Raw genomic sequence first — 20,220 nt, forward strand, 5'->3', positions numbered from 1 at the left:
CTTGATCCTGGTGTTGTTTGAGCCCCACATTGGGTGTAGAAATTACTTTAAAAAAATGGGGGCGCCTGGGTGGCTCAGTCGTTAAGCGTCTGCCTTCGGCTTGGGCCATGATCCCAGGGTCCTGGTCCTTCCATGCTTAGCAGGAAGCCTCCTTCTCCCTCTCCCACTCCCCCTGCTTGTGTACCCTCTCTCGCTGTGTCTCTGTCAAATAAATAAAATCTTTAAAAAAAAGAAAAAATGATATGGCTTGATTGCCCCAGGTAGCTGTAGATCAGTTTCCCTGAATAGGAAGGGTTACTGAGATCTTTGTATGCATGGGAAGGACTAGCAAGTCAAAGAGAGATTCTCCAAATTGCTGAAAAGGTTTTGACTTAGCCACCAACTCTCATGCTAGCTACCCAAGTTTCCATAAGTTAATTTTTTCATAGTTTAAATTTCTTTATATTATTACATTATTGCCTAGAACTTCAAATACTACAGATAACACTAGGTCTCCTCTTAACGAGAATATCCAATCCCAGTCTCCTCCCTAGAAGGAACACTTATCAGTTGGCATGTGTCTCTCCAGAACCTTTTTGAAACATTTGCATACTTATTTAAATGTATTAGAAACATGTTAAAAACATAATTCTGTGCAAGTCTACAAAATTTGCTGTTTCAATGTCCTTTAGTCAAATACATCGATGTCCGTATCACTGGTGCATTCTTTCAAACTGCTGCTAATATTTCTAGTCATGCCCCATGGAACTTTAGGTTGTTTCCAATGTTTCATGTACTAACCATACTGCCCTCCAAAGGGACTATAGTGAACATTTTAAAAACTTCACTGCCTCCAAAGTGGCAGTGAGGCCGCCGTTCTTATTGCTCCATGCCCCTGCCACTTTTTGGGAGTACATTATTTAAATTTGCATCTCAATACTAGTGAGGTTGAGCCGCGACTATTTTCTGTATTTCTGCGATTTGCCTATTCTCATATTTTGTCCATTTTTATACCTCCTTAGTTGTCTTTTGCTTATTTATAGGTGTTCTTACATCTTTCCCTTTGTATTATATGACAAATATTTTCTTCCTTTCTGTTTTTCTAAATTTTAAGAACATTTTCTTTTTTAGAAATGTATGTCCAACACCAATTAATAAATATATCCTACTATGTGTGCTTATAATATTTTACTTGTTTTACATTTAGGATCTTAATCAACTGGAACTCCCTTTTTGTGGATGGTGTGAAGTAAGGATCCTATTCAATTTACTTATAGAGTGTGGAGTGAGGAAGCTGTTGGCTTCCACAAAGAAAAGCATTTAACAGTCTTGTCACTGTTTCTTATTACCATCCCTCCCACCCCCAGCCTCTAAACACAAACCAGCTTGAAGCCTAAACTCCTCTAGGGATGCTCTGTACACAGCATTTGGGCAGAGTGGCTCCTATTACTGAAATCCCTATCATTCAAACATTTCAGGTCACAGCAGCCTCTGCTACATTTCATGAATGAACACTTTCCTCCATTTTGTCTTTTATTTGCTCAATTCTTTTCATCCACTGATGACCCTGCTTTCTGATCTTTGTTTGGTATCTTTTTCATTGTTTTATGCATTTAATGGGATATGGAAGGAAGGTATATTTATATACTGTTTGTTAACTGTGAAAGAAAATCTTGGTTTTTCCAATGAAAATTCTGATATTGATAAGTTGCCTTTCCAAAAATTTGTACAAATTCATACTCTCACACATACTCCTTTCCTGCTTTTGCAATGCATATTTTTTATAAATCTGATATTGACGGATGGATAGTTCATTGGCTTAACTTGTATTTCTTGATTCTAGTGAGATTCAGTATTTATCATACATTCATCAGTCACCTGTTGCCTCTTTATATCCTTTGCCTTTGGGAATAGTAGTGTCATTTTCTAAGTGATCTGTAGGACCACTTTTATATTAAGGATATGGATTTCATGTATGTTGTAATAATTATCTCTAATTGTGATATTTAAAAACTTTGTGTTTATACTGTCTTTGACTATATAAAAGCTTAATAAAGTTCTTATGCCGTCAAACCTAGAATCTGTGTATGTGTGGCTTCTGGATCTCATGCCCTGTTTAGGAAGATTGTTTTCACTCTTTGATTATAAATTGTTACTATGTCCTCTAATAACTCTTTCACATTTGGATAAAAGAATGAAGGAATTGGTTTTGTACAGAGCAGAATCAATTTTACCAATACCGTTAAGCCACTGACAAATTCCTTTATTTATATATTTTATGTGTTTATCTGTATGAATGTACATGTGTCTGTGTTCACATGCACACAGTGTTTCAAGCCTTAAAAAATTCTTAGGATTTTGTTAGGTACAAAGAATCTGTAGATTAATTTTGGGCCTCCTAACATCTTGAGAATAGTCTTCCCCTGCAGGATAAAATGTCTATTCAAATCTTCCTTTTCGCCCTCCATTTCATCATTTTCTTTGTACCTATATTCATATGTGAATTGGTTACTGAAGTGATTGCATATTCAAAGCCTCCAAGAGTTAGGAAGTAATATAAAGTGTAAAATAAGTCAGATGTAAGGGAAGGAGGAATGGTTTGAACTGTGGAGAACTGGAAAACACATGCCCAAATAAAAGTATTTGTATTTTTTTTTTTTTGTATTCATTTTAAACTTGATGAGTACAAATCAAACACGGTTGTGGGCCACCAGTTCAGGAGTATTGATCTATGGTTTTCTCTTTCCCTCTAGTTTTGGAATTACACCTTAGAACTAGCTTGACCTTTTTGGTTTTAAACAACATAGATTTAATACAGTTCAACCACCTGGAATTAGGAGAGGGCATCAAACTTTTATTTTCTATTCTTTGGTTATTGATTTTTTTAAGTTGTCTTTTTAAAAATATCTATTTTGCCTTTGTCTTAATGTAAATGATGACTACATCTCAGTAAATCCTACTTATTATTAGTGATTTTTAAAATCTGGCTTCTTAGAACTGTGGAATATTTAATGAAGTTAGTTTTTCTTACCAACAAAGTCATATCTTACTCTATATCATTATGGACTTTAATATCAATGCTACTGTTTTTAGATGCCCTTATCACCCACCTTTAGAACAATGACTACTGTTCCTAATCAAAAATCTTTATTATCTCTTAAGTCTTAAACTGCTGCTTCTTTTGTTATTTCTCAGATGATCCTTGCTAAGATGATCAGGTCCTCTTTGTATACCATAGTATCTTTTCATTTTATGGAACATTTATTAAGTGATTATGCTAGGCACTCTTAGCAATTTACATGCATTCTCTCATTTAATCCTCCCATCAACTTTTGAGGTAGTACTATTATTATTTCCATAATATAAATAAGAAGACTGAACCTTACAAAGAACAAAATGTTTCTCTCAAACTAGAGGGCTAGAAAATGGAAGTGCAAGGATTAGAAACCCAGATCTGTTTGATGCTGGAATATGAGTTCTTAATTCTGGATAAATAGCCAAAGAATGAGATGGATTTTGACATGAAATAGTACTTTGGAAGGTATACTGGAACAAGGTATTTGGGGCAGGAGGGTCTTTTAGGTTATTCTGAGGAATGTGTGCTTTAACCTAAGAACTATGGGGTACCAGTGAAGGGTATCAATGAGGAAGGGATATGATCAAACTTCTAAAATACAAGTTTGACTGCAATGTAGGCAACTGACAAAGGAAATGGTAAATACAGGGAGACCCATCAGAAAGCTATTTCCATAGTCCATATGAAATAGATTACTGTGTACTGCACAAAGATGATGGAACGGAAATGGATTAAAGGAGTCAGATTCAAGGCATATTTAGGAGATAAAACCAACAGGTCTTGGCAACTGACTGGACATGGGGGATGAGCGAGAGGAAGGAGTCAAGAATGACTCCATAGTATGAATTCTCTCATGCTGGGCAAGATGGGCACGCTGCCTGAAAGATTTCCTGCAATCCTTACATTCATAGGGTCTCTCTCCTGTATGAATTCTTTGATGTAGAGTAAGAGATCCACTATAGCTAAAGGCCTTCCCACAAATATTACATTCATAAGGTTTCTCTCCAGTATGAATTCGCTTATGTTGAGCAAGGCCTGCATTCTGGCTAAATGTTTTCCTACATTCCTTGCACATATAAGGTTTTTCTCCAGTATGACTTCTCTGATGTTGTGCAAGTGATGAACTATTGCTAAAGGCCTTCCCACATTCAATACACTCATAGGGTTTTTCTCCAGTATGAACCCTCTGATGTTGATCAAGGTATGCAATCTGGCTGAAGGCTTTCCTGCATACTTTACATTCATAAGGTTTTTCTCCAGTATGAACTCTCTGATGTTGAGAAAGGTGTGCATATTGGCTGAAAGCTTTCCTACATTCCTTACATTCATATGGTCTCTCTCCAGTATGAATTCTCTGATGTACAATTAGGTATCCACGATGGCTAAAGGCTTTCCCACACACATTACATACATAAGGTTTTTCTCCTGTATGAATTCTCTGATGCTGAGCGAGAAATGAACCATTACTGAAGGCTTTTCCACATTCAATACATTCAAAAGGTCTCTCTCCAGTATGAACTCTCTGATGTTGAGCAAGGTGTGCAATCTGGCTGAAGGCTTTTTTACATTCTTTACATTGATAAGGTCTCTCTCCAGTATGAACTCTCTGATGTTGAGCAAGGTGTGCATTCTGGCTGAAGGCTTTCCTACATTCTTTACATTCATAGGGTTTCTCTCCAGTATGTATTCTCTTATGTTGAGCTAGGTTTGCACTCTGGCTGAAGGTTTTCCCACATTCAACACATGCATAGGGTTTCTCTCCAGTATGAATTCTCTGATGAAGAGTAAGGGATGAGCTCTGGTTGAAAACTTTCTCACATTCATTACATTTCAAGAGTTTCTTTTGTATATAGACTTTCTTATGTTTCATTTCGACAGACTTTTTTCGGTAACTTCTCTTTTGTGGCTCATGCTTATGTACTCTTTCTTTGGTGGGAAAAGTCTTTTTTATATCAAATATTGCATCCTGATGGAAAGTTTGCCAAGATTTAGTATATTCATTACTTTGATCCTCAGTGAGCATTTCTTTATGAGTGATGATCAGTTGTCTGGAATGTACCTCCTGACTTCCTAACTGGTTCTTGTGCCAGTCCTCACTTTTATAGTCTTCTCTCAAGCTGGGGCAGTCAAGGCTATAACTAAGATGGCTTCTTCCCATTTTCACTAGTTCGGATGTTTCTTCATAAATAACTTGCTTTGATGAAAATCCATTGTTTTTAAATGTATACTCCCAATCTAAAAGATACCAAGAAAACAAAGGTCTTTTGTATTTGTTCATCAGAAGAGAACTTCTAAAACAAAAATTGGTGAATAAAATACATAAGTTTGGGGATTTAACAGCTGTTAAGATGCAGTCTAAAAAGTATGAGATTATAAGAATGAAAAACCAAGAATTAGGAAAAAAATTAGAAACTGAAGAAGTTATATAAAATCACAATAATTTTATATATGATTTAATATTACAGTCTCCAAACACCCTTCCCTTCTTCTCTTGCCTCAGGTCATTCTGCATTCAAGCTAAGTTCATTATCTTTCAAAAGTCAATTTCATGAGGTCAGTGTGGCTAAATAAACTTCCGTAAGATCCTCATACCCAAAGATACACCAGGTACTATTAGTTGCCTTAGGTTGTCCAGGCCAACTGTGGCTAAACTTTTGTAGCCTAAAAAAATGTCTTTTTGGGGCACATGGCTGGCTCAGTCAGTAGAGCATGTGACTTTATCTCAGGAGTTCAAGCTCCACATTGGGTGTGTGGCCTACTTTAAAAAAAAAGTCGTCAGGCATTTTCTATGTGATATATTCCGACCAAATGTAAATTTTTAAAAAAGATTTTATATGAAAGAGAGCGAGTGAGCATGAGTGGGGGGAGGGGCAGAGGGAGAGGGAGAAGCAGACTCCCCGCTGAGTGGGGACCTCAATGCGGGACTCAATCCCAGGACCCTGCTATCGTGACCTGAGCCAAAGGCCTATGCTCAGCTGACTGAGCCACCCAGGCGCCTCAGGAACCTACAAAGAGCTACTAGAACTATTAAATAAATCTATCAAGATTATAAGATATAAAGTTAATATAAAAATCAATTTACATTTTTGCATACTAACAACAAATGGAAAATGGAATTCTTAAGAATTCTATTTATAATAGCACCAAAAAATACCATAAGATTAAAAATATACATATATATATATGTATATATTCACTGCCCTGGATACTATAGAATACTGCTAAGAGAATTTAAAAAGACTAATAAATGGCTACATAAGCCACATTCATGAACTAAACTCAAGTGATATTAATTTGGATATCAGTTCTTCCCAAATTGATGTATAGATTCCATATAATCCAAATCAAAATCCTAGCAGGCTTTGGGTAGAAATTCTCAACTTCATTCTAACATTTATTTGGGAATGCAAATAATCTAAATAGTTAAAGTGATTTTATAAGTTGAACTATCAGATATCAAAAGTTACTATAGGGCACCTGGGTGGCTCAGTCGGTTAAGCATCTGCCTTTGGCTGGGGTCGTGATCCCAGGGTCCTGGGATCGAGTCCCGCATCGGGCTCCCTGTTCAGCGGGAAGTCTGCTTCTTCCTCTCACACTCTCCCTGCTTGTGTTCCCTCTCTCCCTGTCTCTGTCAAATAAATGAATAAAATCTTAAAAAAAAAAAAAGTATAAATTACAGTAATCAAGACTGTGGTACTGATCAAAGGATAGGCATACAGATTGATGGGACAGAATAGAGTTCAGAACTAGACCCATGTAGATATGGTCAACTGCTTTTGGTACAGAGGTACCAACAAGGCAGTATAATGGGTAAAGGAATGTCTTTTTAAGAAAAGATACTGGAGCAACTGTATATATATCCAAATGAGGAAAAAAAAAACCCAAAACCTCAATCTTTACTTCACACAAGACACAAAATTTAGCTCAGTGGGTCATATACCAAAATGTAAAGCTAAAACTACAAAATTCTTAGGAGAAAACACAGAAGAAAATTTTGGTGACTTAAGGGGTAGCAAGAATTTCTTAGATATGACACAGAAAGCACCAAACAAATTAATAAATTGGACTTTATGAAAATTAAACTTTGGATGTTCAAAAGACAGCAGAAAAACAAAACCACAAGCACAGTTGGCACACATGTATCCTAATACATATAAATGGCAAAAGACTTGTATTAAGACATATAAAGAACTCTTAAAATTCGATAATAAAAACAAAGTAATAAAACATGGGCAAAAGATTTGAACACTTAACAAAAGATATGAATGGCCAAATAGCATACGAAAAGACATTCAACATTATGTCATCAGAGATTTGCATATTAAAACCACAATGAGATACCACAACACAACCATTAGAATGAATAAAAGAAAAAACTGAAAATACAAAGATGTGAAGATAGGGAGGAAATGGAAGTCATATATTGCTGTTGGGAATGAAAATGGTACAGTCACTTTGGAAGACTGGCAATTTCTTAAAAAGTTAAACTTATTCCTACTGTATGACTCTTTGCACTTTTAGACATTTACCCAAGAGAAATGAAAACATACATGCACACAAAGTCCTGTAAATGACAGCTTCACAGCAGCTTTATTTATAAGAGCCAAAACCTGGAAACAACCCAAATATCCATGAACAGATGAAAGGAAAAACAAAATGTTGGATGTCTACACAATAGACTACTACTCAGCAATAAGATGCATAAAGTATTCATATATGCAAAAATATGATTTTTGAAATTATGAGTTAAATAAGCCAGACACAACAATATATATGAATCCATTTAGTTTAGATGGAAACTAGTCTAAAATGACAAAGATCAGGACCCCTGAGTGGCTTGGTTGAGTGACTGCCTTCGGCTCAGGTCATGATCCCAGAGTTCTGGGATTGAGCCCCACATCGAGCCCCACATCGGGCTCCCGGCTCATCGGGGAGCCTGCTTCTCCCTCTGACCCTCTCCCTTCTTATGCTATTTCTCACTCTCAAATAAATAAATAAATATCTTAAAAAATAATAAAATGACAAAGATCAGATTGGTGTTTGGAACCAGGAGGACAAAAATGGACTGCAAAAAGGCACAGGCAATCTTTTGGGGTGATGGAAATGCTGTATGTCTTCATTGTGGTGAGAGTTTCATGGGTGTGTACAACAGTCAGAATTCATCACATTGTATGATGTATATGGATGCGATTTACTGTATGTAATAATTCCTTAATAAAGTTATTAAGAAAAAAACGGAAACAAGAAAGGTAAGTAAAGACAGACTTTAATAATATAATAAAAAAGTAAAACTCATGTAACAAGCTCTTAACACTGAAAATAGAGACTTAACCTTGGAACCTATGGAACATTTTACGAACACCAACTATATATTATGCCATACAAAATCCTAAAGTTTCAAAGAATACTAAGTCCTATATGATAAAATAATTTGATCAAAATATATTAAAACCAGAAAAATTTCTTTTTTTAAAGATTTGTTTATTCATTCCAGAGAAAGAGAAAAAGAGAGAGCGTGTGAGTATGAGTGAGGGGAAGGAGAGAGGAAGAGAGAGAGAGACACTCAGACTTCCTGCTGAGCGGGGAGCCCGACCCAGGACTCAATCCCACGACTCTGAGATCATGACCTGAGCCAAAATCAAAAGTTGGATGCTTAACTGACTGAGCCATCCAGGTACCCCCAGAAAACTTTCTTTTAAACAACTCTCCCGTAAAAGAGAAATTTTTTTAAAAGGTTATCTAGGAAACAGCAGTAAAAAAACAGTAAATATTAGACTCTCTGGAGGACAGCTGAAGCTATATTCAGAGGAAAATTCATAGCCCCTAAGAATTTAGTGAATAAGAGAATGAAATGAATAGATTTAAGCATTTAGTTCAGCAAAACGGAGAACAAAAAATAAACCTAAGAAAATTAGAATGATGGAATTAGGGAAAGCAGAAAATAAAGAATTGTAAAAGAGAATAATGGTAACACTAATAAATCCATAAGCTGGATTTTAAAAATAAAATTAATGACTAGCTTACCTAGTAATTTTTTAAAAAGAACAGCTATACAAAATAAAATTGGAAACTATTAAAAAAGAATTACAAGATTATTTTCTTCAGATTCATAGAAATAAATTTGATAACCTAAATTAAAAGATAATTGTTTGGGAAAGTAAAAATTGGTAAAATTTCACCCAAGACAGAAACTATAAAGAGACCACTTACCAGAGAGAACATTGAGAAAGTTGTTAAAGATCCACTTTCCCACAAAGGCCCCAATACCAGGGTTTATCTCAAACTGTAAAACTAAGTGATCGCATCCACTCGTACTAGCATCTCTAAATCACTTTTTTCTGAGCTTCTCCCGATCTAGTGGCATGTTGTGTTTCTTCGCTCAGAAGTCTTTCCATCTTGTAAAAATAAATCTCTTATGTCCCAAGTCAAATTATCATCTTTTTCCTCTATCAGGATATTCTTTTGACTTGTTTCTATTAAACCGTCTCACTTTCCAGTTACCCAGACTTGAAAATATAACTGGAAATTCTTCTTTCTGTGATGGTTAATTAGCCTCTGAAGAACCTTAAGAATTTAGCAGAATGATTTTCTTAAAGTAAAAACTCAATGAATCTTGGTAAAAGAATAAGTGAATGAATAAATGAATCAAACCTTCATTCTAAAAGGAATGAGTGACTAAAAATGAAAAAAATAGACATTGCTATGTCTAGATTTTTTAAAAGTATGATGGAGCAACTTTTGCAAAACTAAAAAGCAAGAACAAGCAGACACTTACATTTTGGACCCAGATGAAAAGGTTATCAGAGAAGACAGTAATTTGTGAGAGAATATGTACAAGAAGAATAAGGGAGCTCATGCCAATGGCACCTCAATGCTTCTTCCCAGGCCTTGAGCCTTTAAGAAAAATTACCCATGAAACATCAATTATAAGCTGGAACCTCTCAGAATAGCTGAGCTTTTCCTTGCAATGGCCTCTTCTACCTTCCTAGTTCTTTCTCACTCACCAGGGCACGTGCCTCTTGTCCCCTCCTTCTTCACCATCCAGGGTTCTTTTCCTTGTTCCAGTAATGAGATCACATCTGGCTTAGAAACTGAAACTCCTGCTTACAAGAAATAAAGGGGGAATTAGCCGGGCCCATAAATCAGATCAAGGTGCTGGTCATCAGGAATCAAGGGCATTATAGAAGGGAGTAGAGGAAGAGGTGAAGTATTCTGAAGAGTGGGGAAAATGAAGTTGTAGGAATAGTCCAATGAAGCTACCAGTTCTACAAACTCAGCCTATTTTGGGGAGCACAAGAAAGGGAAATTTAGTGAAGTACATCGGAGGCTTCCCAAACATTGGAAAGCAGCCCTATGTGCAGATTCTGAATTCTAGGGAACCTCCTTACCTAGTGATACCAGGCTCCTATAGTTCTCCAACATCACCTTTCTGTACAAATTCCTCTGAGCAGGGTTCAGCCATTCCCACTCCTCTTGAGAGAAATCTACAGCCACATCCCCAAATGTCACCAAATCCTGAAATGACATAAACATATTCCTTTATTCTCAACTAGTATTCTTCACCTCAGATTGGCATAGTCTGAAGAGTTAATTTGTACTTTTGGAGAGAAATATTGCATATAGCGAAACTTTCTGGCAGTATCTTTGGTTCTCTGCACCATATGTCAGGCAATTTCTAAAATGATTTCTCTGTGCTTGGTTTTAATATTTTGTCATGGAAAGTATACAATTTCTGACATAGTCTCTACTGATGGGGAAAAGCGCAAACGAGCAAAATAATTGTTATTCATACTAAATGCTAATTCATTTCTCAATATGGAAAATCAGGATAGACAAGAGCAGTGAAGAAAGGCTTTAAGGAGGAGGCAGGAATATGTTGTACAGACCAAGGTGAACGTGGCCTAAATCTACATTTTCCAAACTCTTTCATGGAATGGCTAATGTTCCAGCTGTATCAATAGGGTACCTATATAAATATATTTGATGCTTATAATATTGATTTCCTAAAACTAAACATATAGGTAGTAAAAATATTAAACAAGTTCTATAGTAACTTTGCAAAAATATAACCTAAACGAAGGTATGCCATAGCAGAACGACTGGGGCAATAAAAGATTATCTAACAGCTCTTGATAACCCCACTGAGTTTCAAAGACAGTTGGTAACTTCTCATGTAAAGAGACACAATAATAGTAATTTTAAGCACTATTAGATAGTGAACCTTTCAGATGTGATAATCAAGTGCAACAAAAAATCCTTACAGCTCTCACTAGAGGAACATACCCAATTGTGCATGTCTAATGAGTGAGAGTTTTTATTTTTTTTTAAAGATTTTATTTAGGGGTGCCTGGGTGGCTCAGTTGGTTAAGCGACTGCCTTCAGCTCAGGTCATGATCCCAGGGTCCTGGGATCCCTCTCCCACTCCCCCTACTTCTGCTCGCTCTCTCAAATAAATAAATAAAATCTTTAAAAAAAAAAAAAGATTTTATTTAGTTTTTGACAGAGAAAGAGACAGTGAGGGAGGGAACACAAGCAGGGGGACTGGGAGAGGGAGAAGCAGGCTTCCCATGGAGCAAGCAGGGAGCCTGATGCAGGGCTTGATCCCAGGACCCTGGGATCATGACCTGAGTAGAAGGCAGACGCTTAACAACTGACCACCCAGGCGCCCTGAGTGAGAGTTTTTAAAATGTTAAGGTACAGTTCTCAAGTAATACTCCATTGAATTAAGGATCTTTATAACATGGAATAAGACCTAGTCTGCTTCCTAAAAATTCAAAACGGGTGTTCTTCCTAATGAGGTAAATCTGCTCCAGACTTACAAGGGCTTACCTATGGTTTGCTATATGCTTCTTTGGTTTGGCATGTCACGGAGCAAAGCCTACTCTTTACCTGGGCTGATATACAGATGCACTTGGTGATACATATCTGAAGAGCTGAACTGACTTGTTAAATACTGAAATAATGCCACACTGGTTGGTAAACAGCTACTGCATTGAGCCCTGCTAGTGACTATCCCAGATCTCCCCACAACCCAGCAACTTAAGGGCAATGCCCAGCATAGCAGCACCCTCCAGTATCCCAACTGGGGTAAGTTCTGGTGTATGCCCTTGCCCTAGTGGTTATCAAATATGAACATCACTCCTATTAAATGTGACTCTGCAGAGTAATGGTCCTATTGAGGATGTATTTAAGCACATCAATGATTTTATGCAGAAACAGTTTTAATGGAAATAATGAGTTAATATGTGAACTGCTGGTGCCCAAGTTTATGTTTAAGGAGGCTATAAGGGAAGCAGAAGTATGCCTCCAAGAAACATCAGTTATGTGCATCAGCTTGATCTTACATGCCTCCATCTCTAAAACACTTAACACAGGGAAATATGGGAAGTGAGTAAAGGCTTCAAGGAAGGAAGGGAACATGAACTGAGTCTTAAAAGATGAAACTTGTCCTAGACAAGGGTGGGTACTGTCAATCATCAATTCTGTTAAAACTCAAACACTTCAGGGGTGCCTGGGTGGCTCAGTTGTTGGGCGTCTGCCTTCGGCTCAGGTCATGATCCCAGGGTCCTGGGATCAAGCCCCATGTCGGGCTCCTTGCTCGGCGGGGAGCCTGCTCCCTTTCCCACTCCCCCGGCTTGTGTTCCCTCTCTCACTCTCTCTCTCTCAAATAAATAAAATCCTTAAAAAAAAAACAAAAACCTCAAACAATTCAATACAAACTATAATATTTTGTGCAAACAAAAGTGTTCTACACACATTTCCTCTGTAAACAGAGGTGAGGCAGCTTTTGCTAGGTAAAGTTCTTAGATCTTTCTTAGCTTCACACACAAACTAATGTATTCCAGGTTTCAACTGACTGACATTTTCCTCTCAGCCATTCAATGGGACTTGAATATCTTTAAAATATTTTAATATTTATTTTGATTTGATAAAACAGGAATTTAATATAATTTGTAATCATGAAGGAAATTTAGCAAATAATGTCCAGTATTTGTACCCTCAGTGATTTTTTTTCCTTTTTATAAAAGTTAAAAGAACTGCAAGTCCTCCATCCCCACATCTACCTACTATGTCACCCTACTTCCTAGAAACAATCAAAATTTACAGCTAGTATATATCTGTTCAAATGTTTCCTTATACAGACATGTTGATGATTATCCACGTTCATTATAACATCACTTTTGTTAGATGGATAACATGTGGTATAAATATGCTGTATCTTTACTAACCCTTTGTTTACTTTCATTTACATGAATCTGAATTTTTCATTATGATGTGAGAATAGTGATGCGCACTATTTTTAAATGTTACAGTACAGTTCTCATACAATACTACTGTATGTTGAATTAAGGATTCAACAGACATCTCCAATTATTTCCTTAAAATAAATCCTAGAAGATATTCTCTCTACTGGGAAACTAGGATTTCCCAAACTTACTTGACCTCAGAAAAAATTTTAAATTACACTATTTTGATCTAGCAAGAATATGAGCTGGGGCACCTGGGTGGCTCAGTTGGTTAAGGGACTGCCTTTGGCTCAGGTCATGATCCTGGACTCCCTGGATCGAGTCCCACATCAGGCTCCCTGCTCAGCAGGGAGTCTGCTTCTCCCTCTGACCCTCCTCCCTCTCATGCTGTCTCTCATTCTCTCTCTCTCAAATAAATAAATAAAATCTTAAAAAAAAAAAAAGAATATGAGCTAATGAAAAGATAATTCAGGCTGGGAATAAAGTGTTGACCTGTACTCAAAGAAATACTAATTGTTCTTCAGGTAGAAGGAAAATGGAAGGAAATGGAAATGAAAATCAAGAAGAAATCAAGAGCCTCAAAGGAATAACTGTAATATCTACTACTACTACTAAGTTGGAGTTAACCACTATAGATATCTTTTTTTTTTTTTTAAAGATTTTATTTATTTGAGACAGAGAGAATGAGAGAGACAGAGAGCACATGAGAGGGGGGAGGGTCAGAGGGAGAAGCAGACTCCCCGCTGAGCAGGGAGCCCGATGCGGGACTCGATCCCGGAACTCCAGGATCATGACCTGAGCCGAAGGCAGTCGCTTAACCAACTGAGCCACCCAGGCGCCCACCACTATAGATATCTTATCTTACTCAGAAAGTGATAAGAATACTAATTATAGAAGGAAAATTACAGAAGGAAGGAAGGAAGAAGATAATTACATAATGAGAAATGGGTAAATATCCTATAGTGGCCACTAAAATAATAATAATGTATAATTGGGGCGCCTGGGTGGCTCAGATGGTTAGGCATCTGCCTTCGGCTCAGGTCATGATCCCAGGGTCCTGGGATCGAGCCCCACATCGGGCTCCCGGCTCAGCGGGGAGCCTGCTTCTCCCTCTCCCTCTGCCTCTCTCCCTGCTCATGCTCTCTCTCTCCCTCTCTGTATCTCTGTGTCTCAAGTGAAAAAATAAAACCTTTAAAAAATAAAAAATATATAATAATAATAATGTATAATTAACAAGATAATAAGGAAAAAGTACTTGATTTATCCAAAAGAAGGCAAACAAGGAGAAATAAAGGAACAAAGAATAGATGGAATAAGTAGAAAACAAACTGCAATATGATAGGCTTAAATATATCAGGAATTACATTAAATGAAAATGTCCTAAACACTAACTAAAAGACAAAGATTCTCAGACTGGATTTCTTAAAAAATCAATGTTTTGAGAGAGACATGGGATTTTGGGAGGCACAAGGAATCATGGAAGGCACACAGGGCCACTCAAGTGCATTGCTGTGAGTACAGAGAATCAACGGCAGGCATAGGGATTGTGAGAGGCACACAGGTGACAACCAACAAAGTGGTGTTTATAAGAGGCACCCCTTTTTTTTTTAATTTTATTATGTTATGTTAGTTACCATACAATACATCATTAGTTTTTGATGTGGTGATCCACGATCCATTGTTTTCGTATAACACCCAGTGCTCCCTGCAGTACGTGCCCTCCTTAATACCCATCACCGGGCTAACCCATCCCCCGCCAAGGCACCCTTTAAATATAATCTTTAGAAACAAGAGGCTTTCAAAAAATGTGTATCGAACGCATCCTTGGACTTAATTAAAATGCAGTTTCCTGGGCCCCACCACCAGAGTCTGACTCATAAGGTCTGGGGTGGGGTCCCAGAAGTAGCATTTGGGCTGATGGGCTCTGTCTGTTCTACACATCATACCCTCTGCTTTCTGCTTTTTCCATTACCAGTTTAGCAGCAGGAGAAAAGAGGTAGCTGGCTCTTACCTCTCTGGTCTTACTCATAGATGAACAACTCACAATCTTGTTCATTTATATATTAGTTTGACAAATATTTACTGAATGCCTACTACCTACAATGTTCCAAGCATAGGGAAAACAAAGGCAAACAAAATATAGTTCCTTTGCTTGTGGAATTAATATTCTAACAGAGGAGAAAGACATTAAACATCAGGTCATACAATGTCAGGTGGTGTTAAACACTATGACAAAAAACCAAGTAGGGTGATTTAGAGTGACAAGAGTGTTTGTTTTAGGTAAGATGGTCAAGGTAAACCTCAATGAAGCAGTAATGTTTAAACAACAATCTAAATGTGAGAGTAAACCATGCTGATATCTAAGGGAAGAGAATTACAGAAGAGGGAGGAGCAAATGCAAAGGTTCAGAGATGGGAAAGAGCTTGGTTAAGTTTGAGGAATAGCAAGTTGACCAGTGTGATTGGAGCACGGAAAGGTAAAAACCTGGAGAAAATGAGGTCTGGGATAGCCAAGAGCTGGATCATGCAGGGCCTTATAGACTGTGGAGAGGACACTGGATTTCATTCCAAGTAAAATGGGAAGCCAATGAGGGTTCTAGGCAAAGGGAACTGTTTTCCTTCACTGGTCCATAGTCCTTCATTATTTTCTACGACCCTCTTCAAATCATCACTCACTATCTATTTATGCTGACCCTCAACATATATTACAACGTCCTGTATCTGATACAATCACTAACTAGTGACGTAGGTATGTCATTTTCCTCACTTGGCCTGTTTTTCCTCATCTGTAAAATGAGTGACTTGGACAAGATCACCCACAACTTTCTACCTGGCTTTATTATTTTATTAGCCTAGATCTGTGCTGCCCAATACACAGCTACTAGTCACATGTGGCTATTTATTTATTTATTTATTTTTTTTTTTAAAGATTTTATTTATTTATTTGAGACAGAGAGAATGAGAGAGACAGAAAGCACATGAGAGGGGGGAGGGTCAGAGGGAGAAGCAGGCTCCTCGCCGAGCAGAGAGCCCGATGCGGGACTCGATCCAGGGACTCCAGGATCATGACCTGAGCCGAAGGCAGTCGCTTAACCAACTGAGCCACCCAGGCGCCCCACATGTGGCTATTTAAATTTAAATCAGTTAACATTAAATATTCAGTTCCTCAGTCACACTAGTATATCCAAGTGTTCCAGAGCCACAGGTAGCTAATGGCTACTATACTGGACAGTGCAGATATAGAACATTTCTATAATCAGTCATCACAGGAAGTTCTACTGGACAGTGCTGCTCTAGTTGATTTCTGCTTCTGGTTCATCTTCCTCTTACAGCCATTCTCTATATTTTCATCCAGCAGTTCATATGGTTTTATTTTTTACATTTAACCTATAGAATGTATTTACCCTCAAAGTGTGAGGAAGAAGTCTTTTTTTTTTTTTTTAAGATTTTATTTATTTATTTGACAGAAAGACACAGGGAAAGAGGGAACATAAACAGGAGGAGTGGGAGAGGGAGAAGCAGGCTTCCCGGCGAGCAGGGAGCCCGATGTGGGGCTCAATCCCAGGAACCTGGGATCATGACCTGAGCCGAAGGCAGACGCTTAACGACTGAGCCACCCAGGCACCCCAAGAAATCTTTTTTCTAAATGAATAATCCATTCTGTCTCCACTGATTTAAAAGAACATGACTTACATTATCACATAATAAACAAACTAGTAGACATTAAATTCCATGAAAACAAAGACAGTGTCTATTTTCATTTACCACAGTATTTCCAGCATTTAGTATATAGTAAGTCTTTAATAACTCTATGTTCAGTGAATGAATAAATATCTTCCATTCTTATTTATACTTGCATTTGTTTTTGGACATTATATATTGATCTTTTCATTTGTTTCTTCTGGCTCTCATCACATACTATTTACTGTTTCATTATAGATGTATGCAGCCATTTTAAAATGTAGATTCAAGTACTATTCTCATTTTTTCAAAAAATGTCCTATTTTTCCATAAGTATTATATTCCACTAATCTTAACTGGATGACCTAGAATATCCTAGCTGTAGCCCACTATTAACTCAGAATGTCCCTATAACAGGACCTTATTACTCCCATGGAACCTTATTCTTCAGAGCCCAGTGACTGCCCTAGCTGACCCACACTTTAATACTCAAAACCCAACACATACTACTCTTCAAAATCACCTTGAGCAAGATATCTTGTCATGTACTATGACTAAGATTGCCCAATAGCCCTTGTCTTGCCTTCCTCTCAAACCTAGGTTTGTGAAAAAGCTCTAAGCTAGTGGTCACATCAGAATACACCTTGACCTCAATGAATCAATGAAGGCTTTCATATACCACCAAGGAGTGCATTTTTGCCTCCTGAGAGCTCCTAACAGAACACCTAACCTGTAGGAGTGCTAAGCTATTTCTTGAATGAAGATGAAAATGCTGGCTGAGGAAAAAAAGGAAGCTCACTGGGACTTTTTACTGGATTGGGAGAACATGAGGACAAGGTTACTGAATGAATGGGGCTTTGTTAGCTGGGGAATTTCAGAAGAAAAGCAAGATGTTCCTATGAAACCTGAAAAACAGCACCTCAGGGAGAAGAAATCTTTCCTTACCTTGGACATGGCTTTAAGAATTTAAGAATTTATGGCAGCTCCTCTGTCCTCCTACTTCACGCTCCTCACTGGAAGGGCAGTGTCTGGAATAATAGAGCTGGAGAGGGAGAAAGAAACCATAAATGGCACTATCAAGTAAGGATGATTTTCCCCCTTGACACATGAAAGCTGTCCATCAATGAAATTATTGAAATTATCCAAGGCTTCGTGGTAATAAGTGAGCCCAACTGGAATCCAGGTCTGAGTTTTTAGTCTTCCCACCAGATAATATGGTAAAAGAGAATATGTTACTGCCCTTACTACAAAATGAGATAAAGAGGGCGCCTGGGTGGCTCAGTCGTTAAGCGTCTGCCTTCGGCTCAGGTTATGATCCCATAGTCCTGGGATCAAGTCCCACATCGGGCTCCCTGCTCAGTGGGAAGCCTGCTTCTCCCTCTCCCACTCCCCCTGCTTGTGTTCCTGCTCTCGCTGTCTCTGTCAAATAAATAAAATCTTAAAAAAAAAAAAATCTTTCAAAATGAGATAAAGCTACAAATGCTTCAAAGAAAGCATCTTTACAGAGTAGGCATCAGAGGGGTCATGTGGTCTGGAGGGCACTGGACCAAAGAGAACACTCTGCTTGTAGTCCTGACTTACGACAAACTGCACCTGGAAACCAATCCCTTAACTTTTCTGCGCAATTTCCTCAAAAAGAGATGAGGGAGGGGACTATGCATTAACAGTCACCGAAACCCCTATTCATGAGTTATTTTCCACTAAACCTCTCTACCTTGGAGAGTAAAGGAATTATTTCAGAAGCAGCATAACAGTAAGAACCACCAGGTCTGGGGATCAGAACACCTGCCCTCAGACACCCAGTCTACCACTCACTAGCTCTGCAACCGCCATGACTTAAATAACCACTCCAAACCTCAGTTTCCTCATCAGTGAAATGGTAACTACTTCCTATCAATTGTTGGGAGCACCCTGAGATGATCCACATGAAGCATTTAGCATAGCGCTTGGCACATCCTTTGTGCTCAGTAACTGTCAGTCGTGTGTTCATAAATAGCACACAGTAGGTCTCCCTTACTGTGTGCTATTAGCAGAGCCTAGGAGAGGAAGGGAAAGACTTCCCTTCTGTGCCAGAGAGCCTCCTCTGCTGCCCTCCAGAGCTGGAGCGGGGGCTCCTCTCTCCTTCCCGCTCTTCTTTCTACTCAGGTGTTCCCCTTCATCTCAGTCCCTCTCAGGCTCTCCTGCCCGACACAGTCTCCCAAAACCTGGAGCACACTGGCCTCCCCGAGCACCCACCCCGCCACCCGCCCACCGCAGGAGCCACACAGTCGTCGTGCTGGCAGCTCTCCTGGCAGCCTGGCACCCGTGCCCTCACAGTGGGTCGCACTGTCACGCCAACATAAGGTCACACAACCTCACGCTGTCTCACATGACCAGCCACACAGCCGCACACTCACTGTCACTGTCATGGTCACAGACGTTCGCACAGTCACACACAGGGGCACGCACGCGGTGACATGGTGTCACACGGTGACACGGTCTCCCACTGTCACAGGCCCCCTCGCGCGCCCGCTCCAGCCCCGCAAGCCTGCCGAGGCGCGCGCCCGCCCCCGGCGTCCTCACCGCCTCCTCCCCGCGGGTCGGCACCTCCCTCCGCGCCGTCGGCCGCCGGGAGCCGAGCGCCCCGCGGGCCGGGGCGGGGCCTCGCTCTCGGCCGGACCGGCGGGCTCACAAAGGGGCCGCGGCGCTCGGGCGGGCAGCGGAGCCGGCCGCAGGGGCTGCTGGGAAATGGAGTCCGGGCCGGGCGCGGCGCGGGGCATCCTGGGACTGCCCTCTGCGGGCGCCGGCCCGCTGATTCTTGCTCCTGCCCCCAGTCGCGTGACGCGCTCTCCAAGCCCCGGACCTCCCAACCCAGAACCACGACCGGATCAGCCCGGTCAGGCCGACCGTTCCCGCCCAGGCCTGGACGGGCCGGTTTGGAGTGCGCAGGCGCAGCGAGCCCGGTCCCCGAAAGCACTGTCGGGCGGGGCGAGGTGCGCACGCGCCGTGGGCGGGGCCGCGCGCGGGCGCGGCTGGTTGGGCCGCGCGAAGGGAGCCGGCGGTCCCGGGCGTTCCGGCCCGGCGCGCGGCGGGGGCCCCGGAGGGGGTGCATGGGGGTCCAGAGCCCCGCTTGCCTGGGTTTCATTCCTTTCGTTCCTTTTCTTCTTTCGTTCTTTCTTCTGTCTCATTAGCCACTGATTGAGCGCCGACCGTGTGCCAGGCACTGTTTGAGGCGCTGGGGACACACCTGAGCCTGCAG

At 39.8% G+C, this 20,220-nt stretch overlaps 1 protein-coding gene across 4 annotated transcripts; it reads right to left on the minus strand.

Moving 5' to 3' along the window:
- Window positions 1–2,227: 2,227 nt before the first annotated feature.
- ZNF583 (zinc finger protein 583) lies at window positions 2,228–19,878 on the minus strand. Of its 4 annotated transcripts, none has more exons than XM_081807781.1 (5): window positions 19,545–19,878; window positions 17,928–18,024; window positions 10,444–10,570; window positions 10,060–10,158; window positions 2,228–5,290 (listed from the first exon to the last, which is right to left on the minus strand). In XM_081807781.1, the coding sequence occupies exons 2-5, from the start codon at window positions 17,934–17,936 to the stop codon at window positions 3,813–3,815; spliced, it is 1,713 nt and encodes a 570-aa protein (XP_081663907.1). In that variant the 5' UTR covers window positions 17,937–18,024; window positions 19,545–19,878; the 3' UTR covers window positions 2,228–3,812. The 4 variants fall into 4 exon arrangements, with proteins under 4 accessions (XP_081663907.1, XP_081663909.1, XP_081663908.1 ...); XM_081807783.1 differs by having other exon boundaries at window positions 10,060–10,155; window positions 19,545–19,736; XM_081807782.1 differs by lacking the exon at window positions 19,545–19,878 and adding an exon at window positions 19,379–19,511.
- Window positions 19,879–20,220: the final 342 nt, after the last annotated feature.

The sequence above is a fragment of the Leptonychotes weddellii genome, chromosome 16, assembly GCF_054177405.1.
Source record: "Leptonychotes weddellii isolate Sample4059 chromosome 16, ASM5417740v2, whole genome shotgun sequence".
Classification (NCBI taxonomy): domain Eukaryota; kingdom Metazoa; phylum Chordata; class Mammalia; order Carnivora; family Phocidae; genus Leptonychotes; species Leptonychotes weddellii.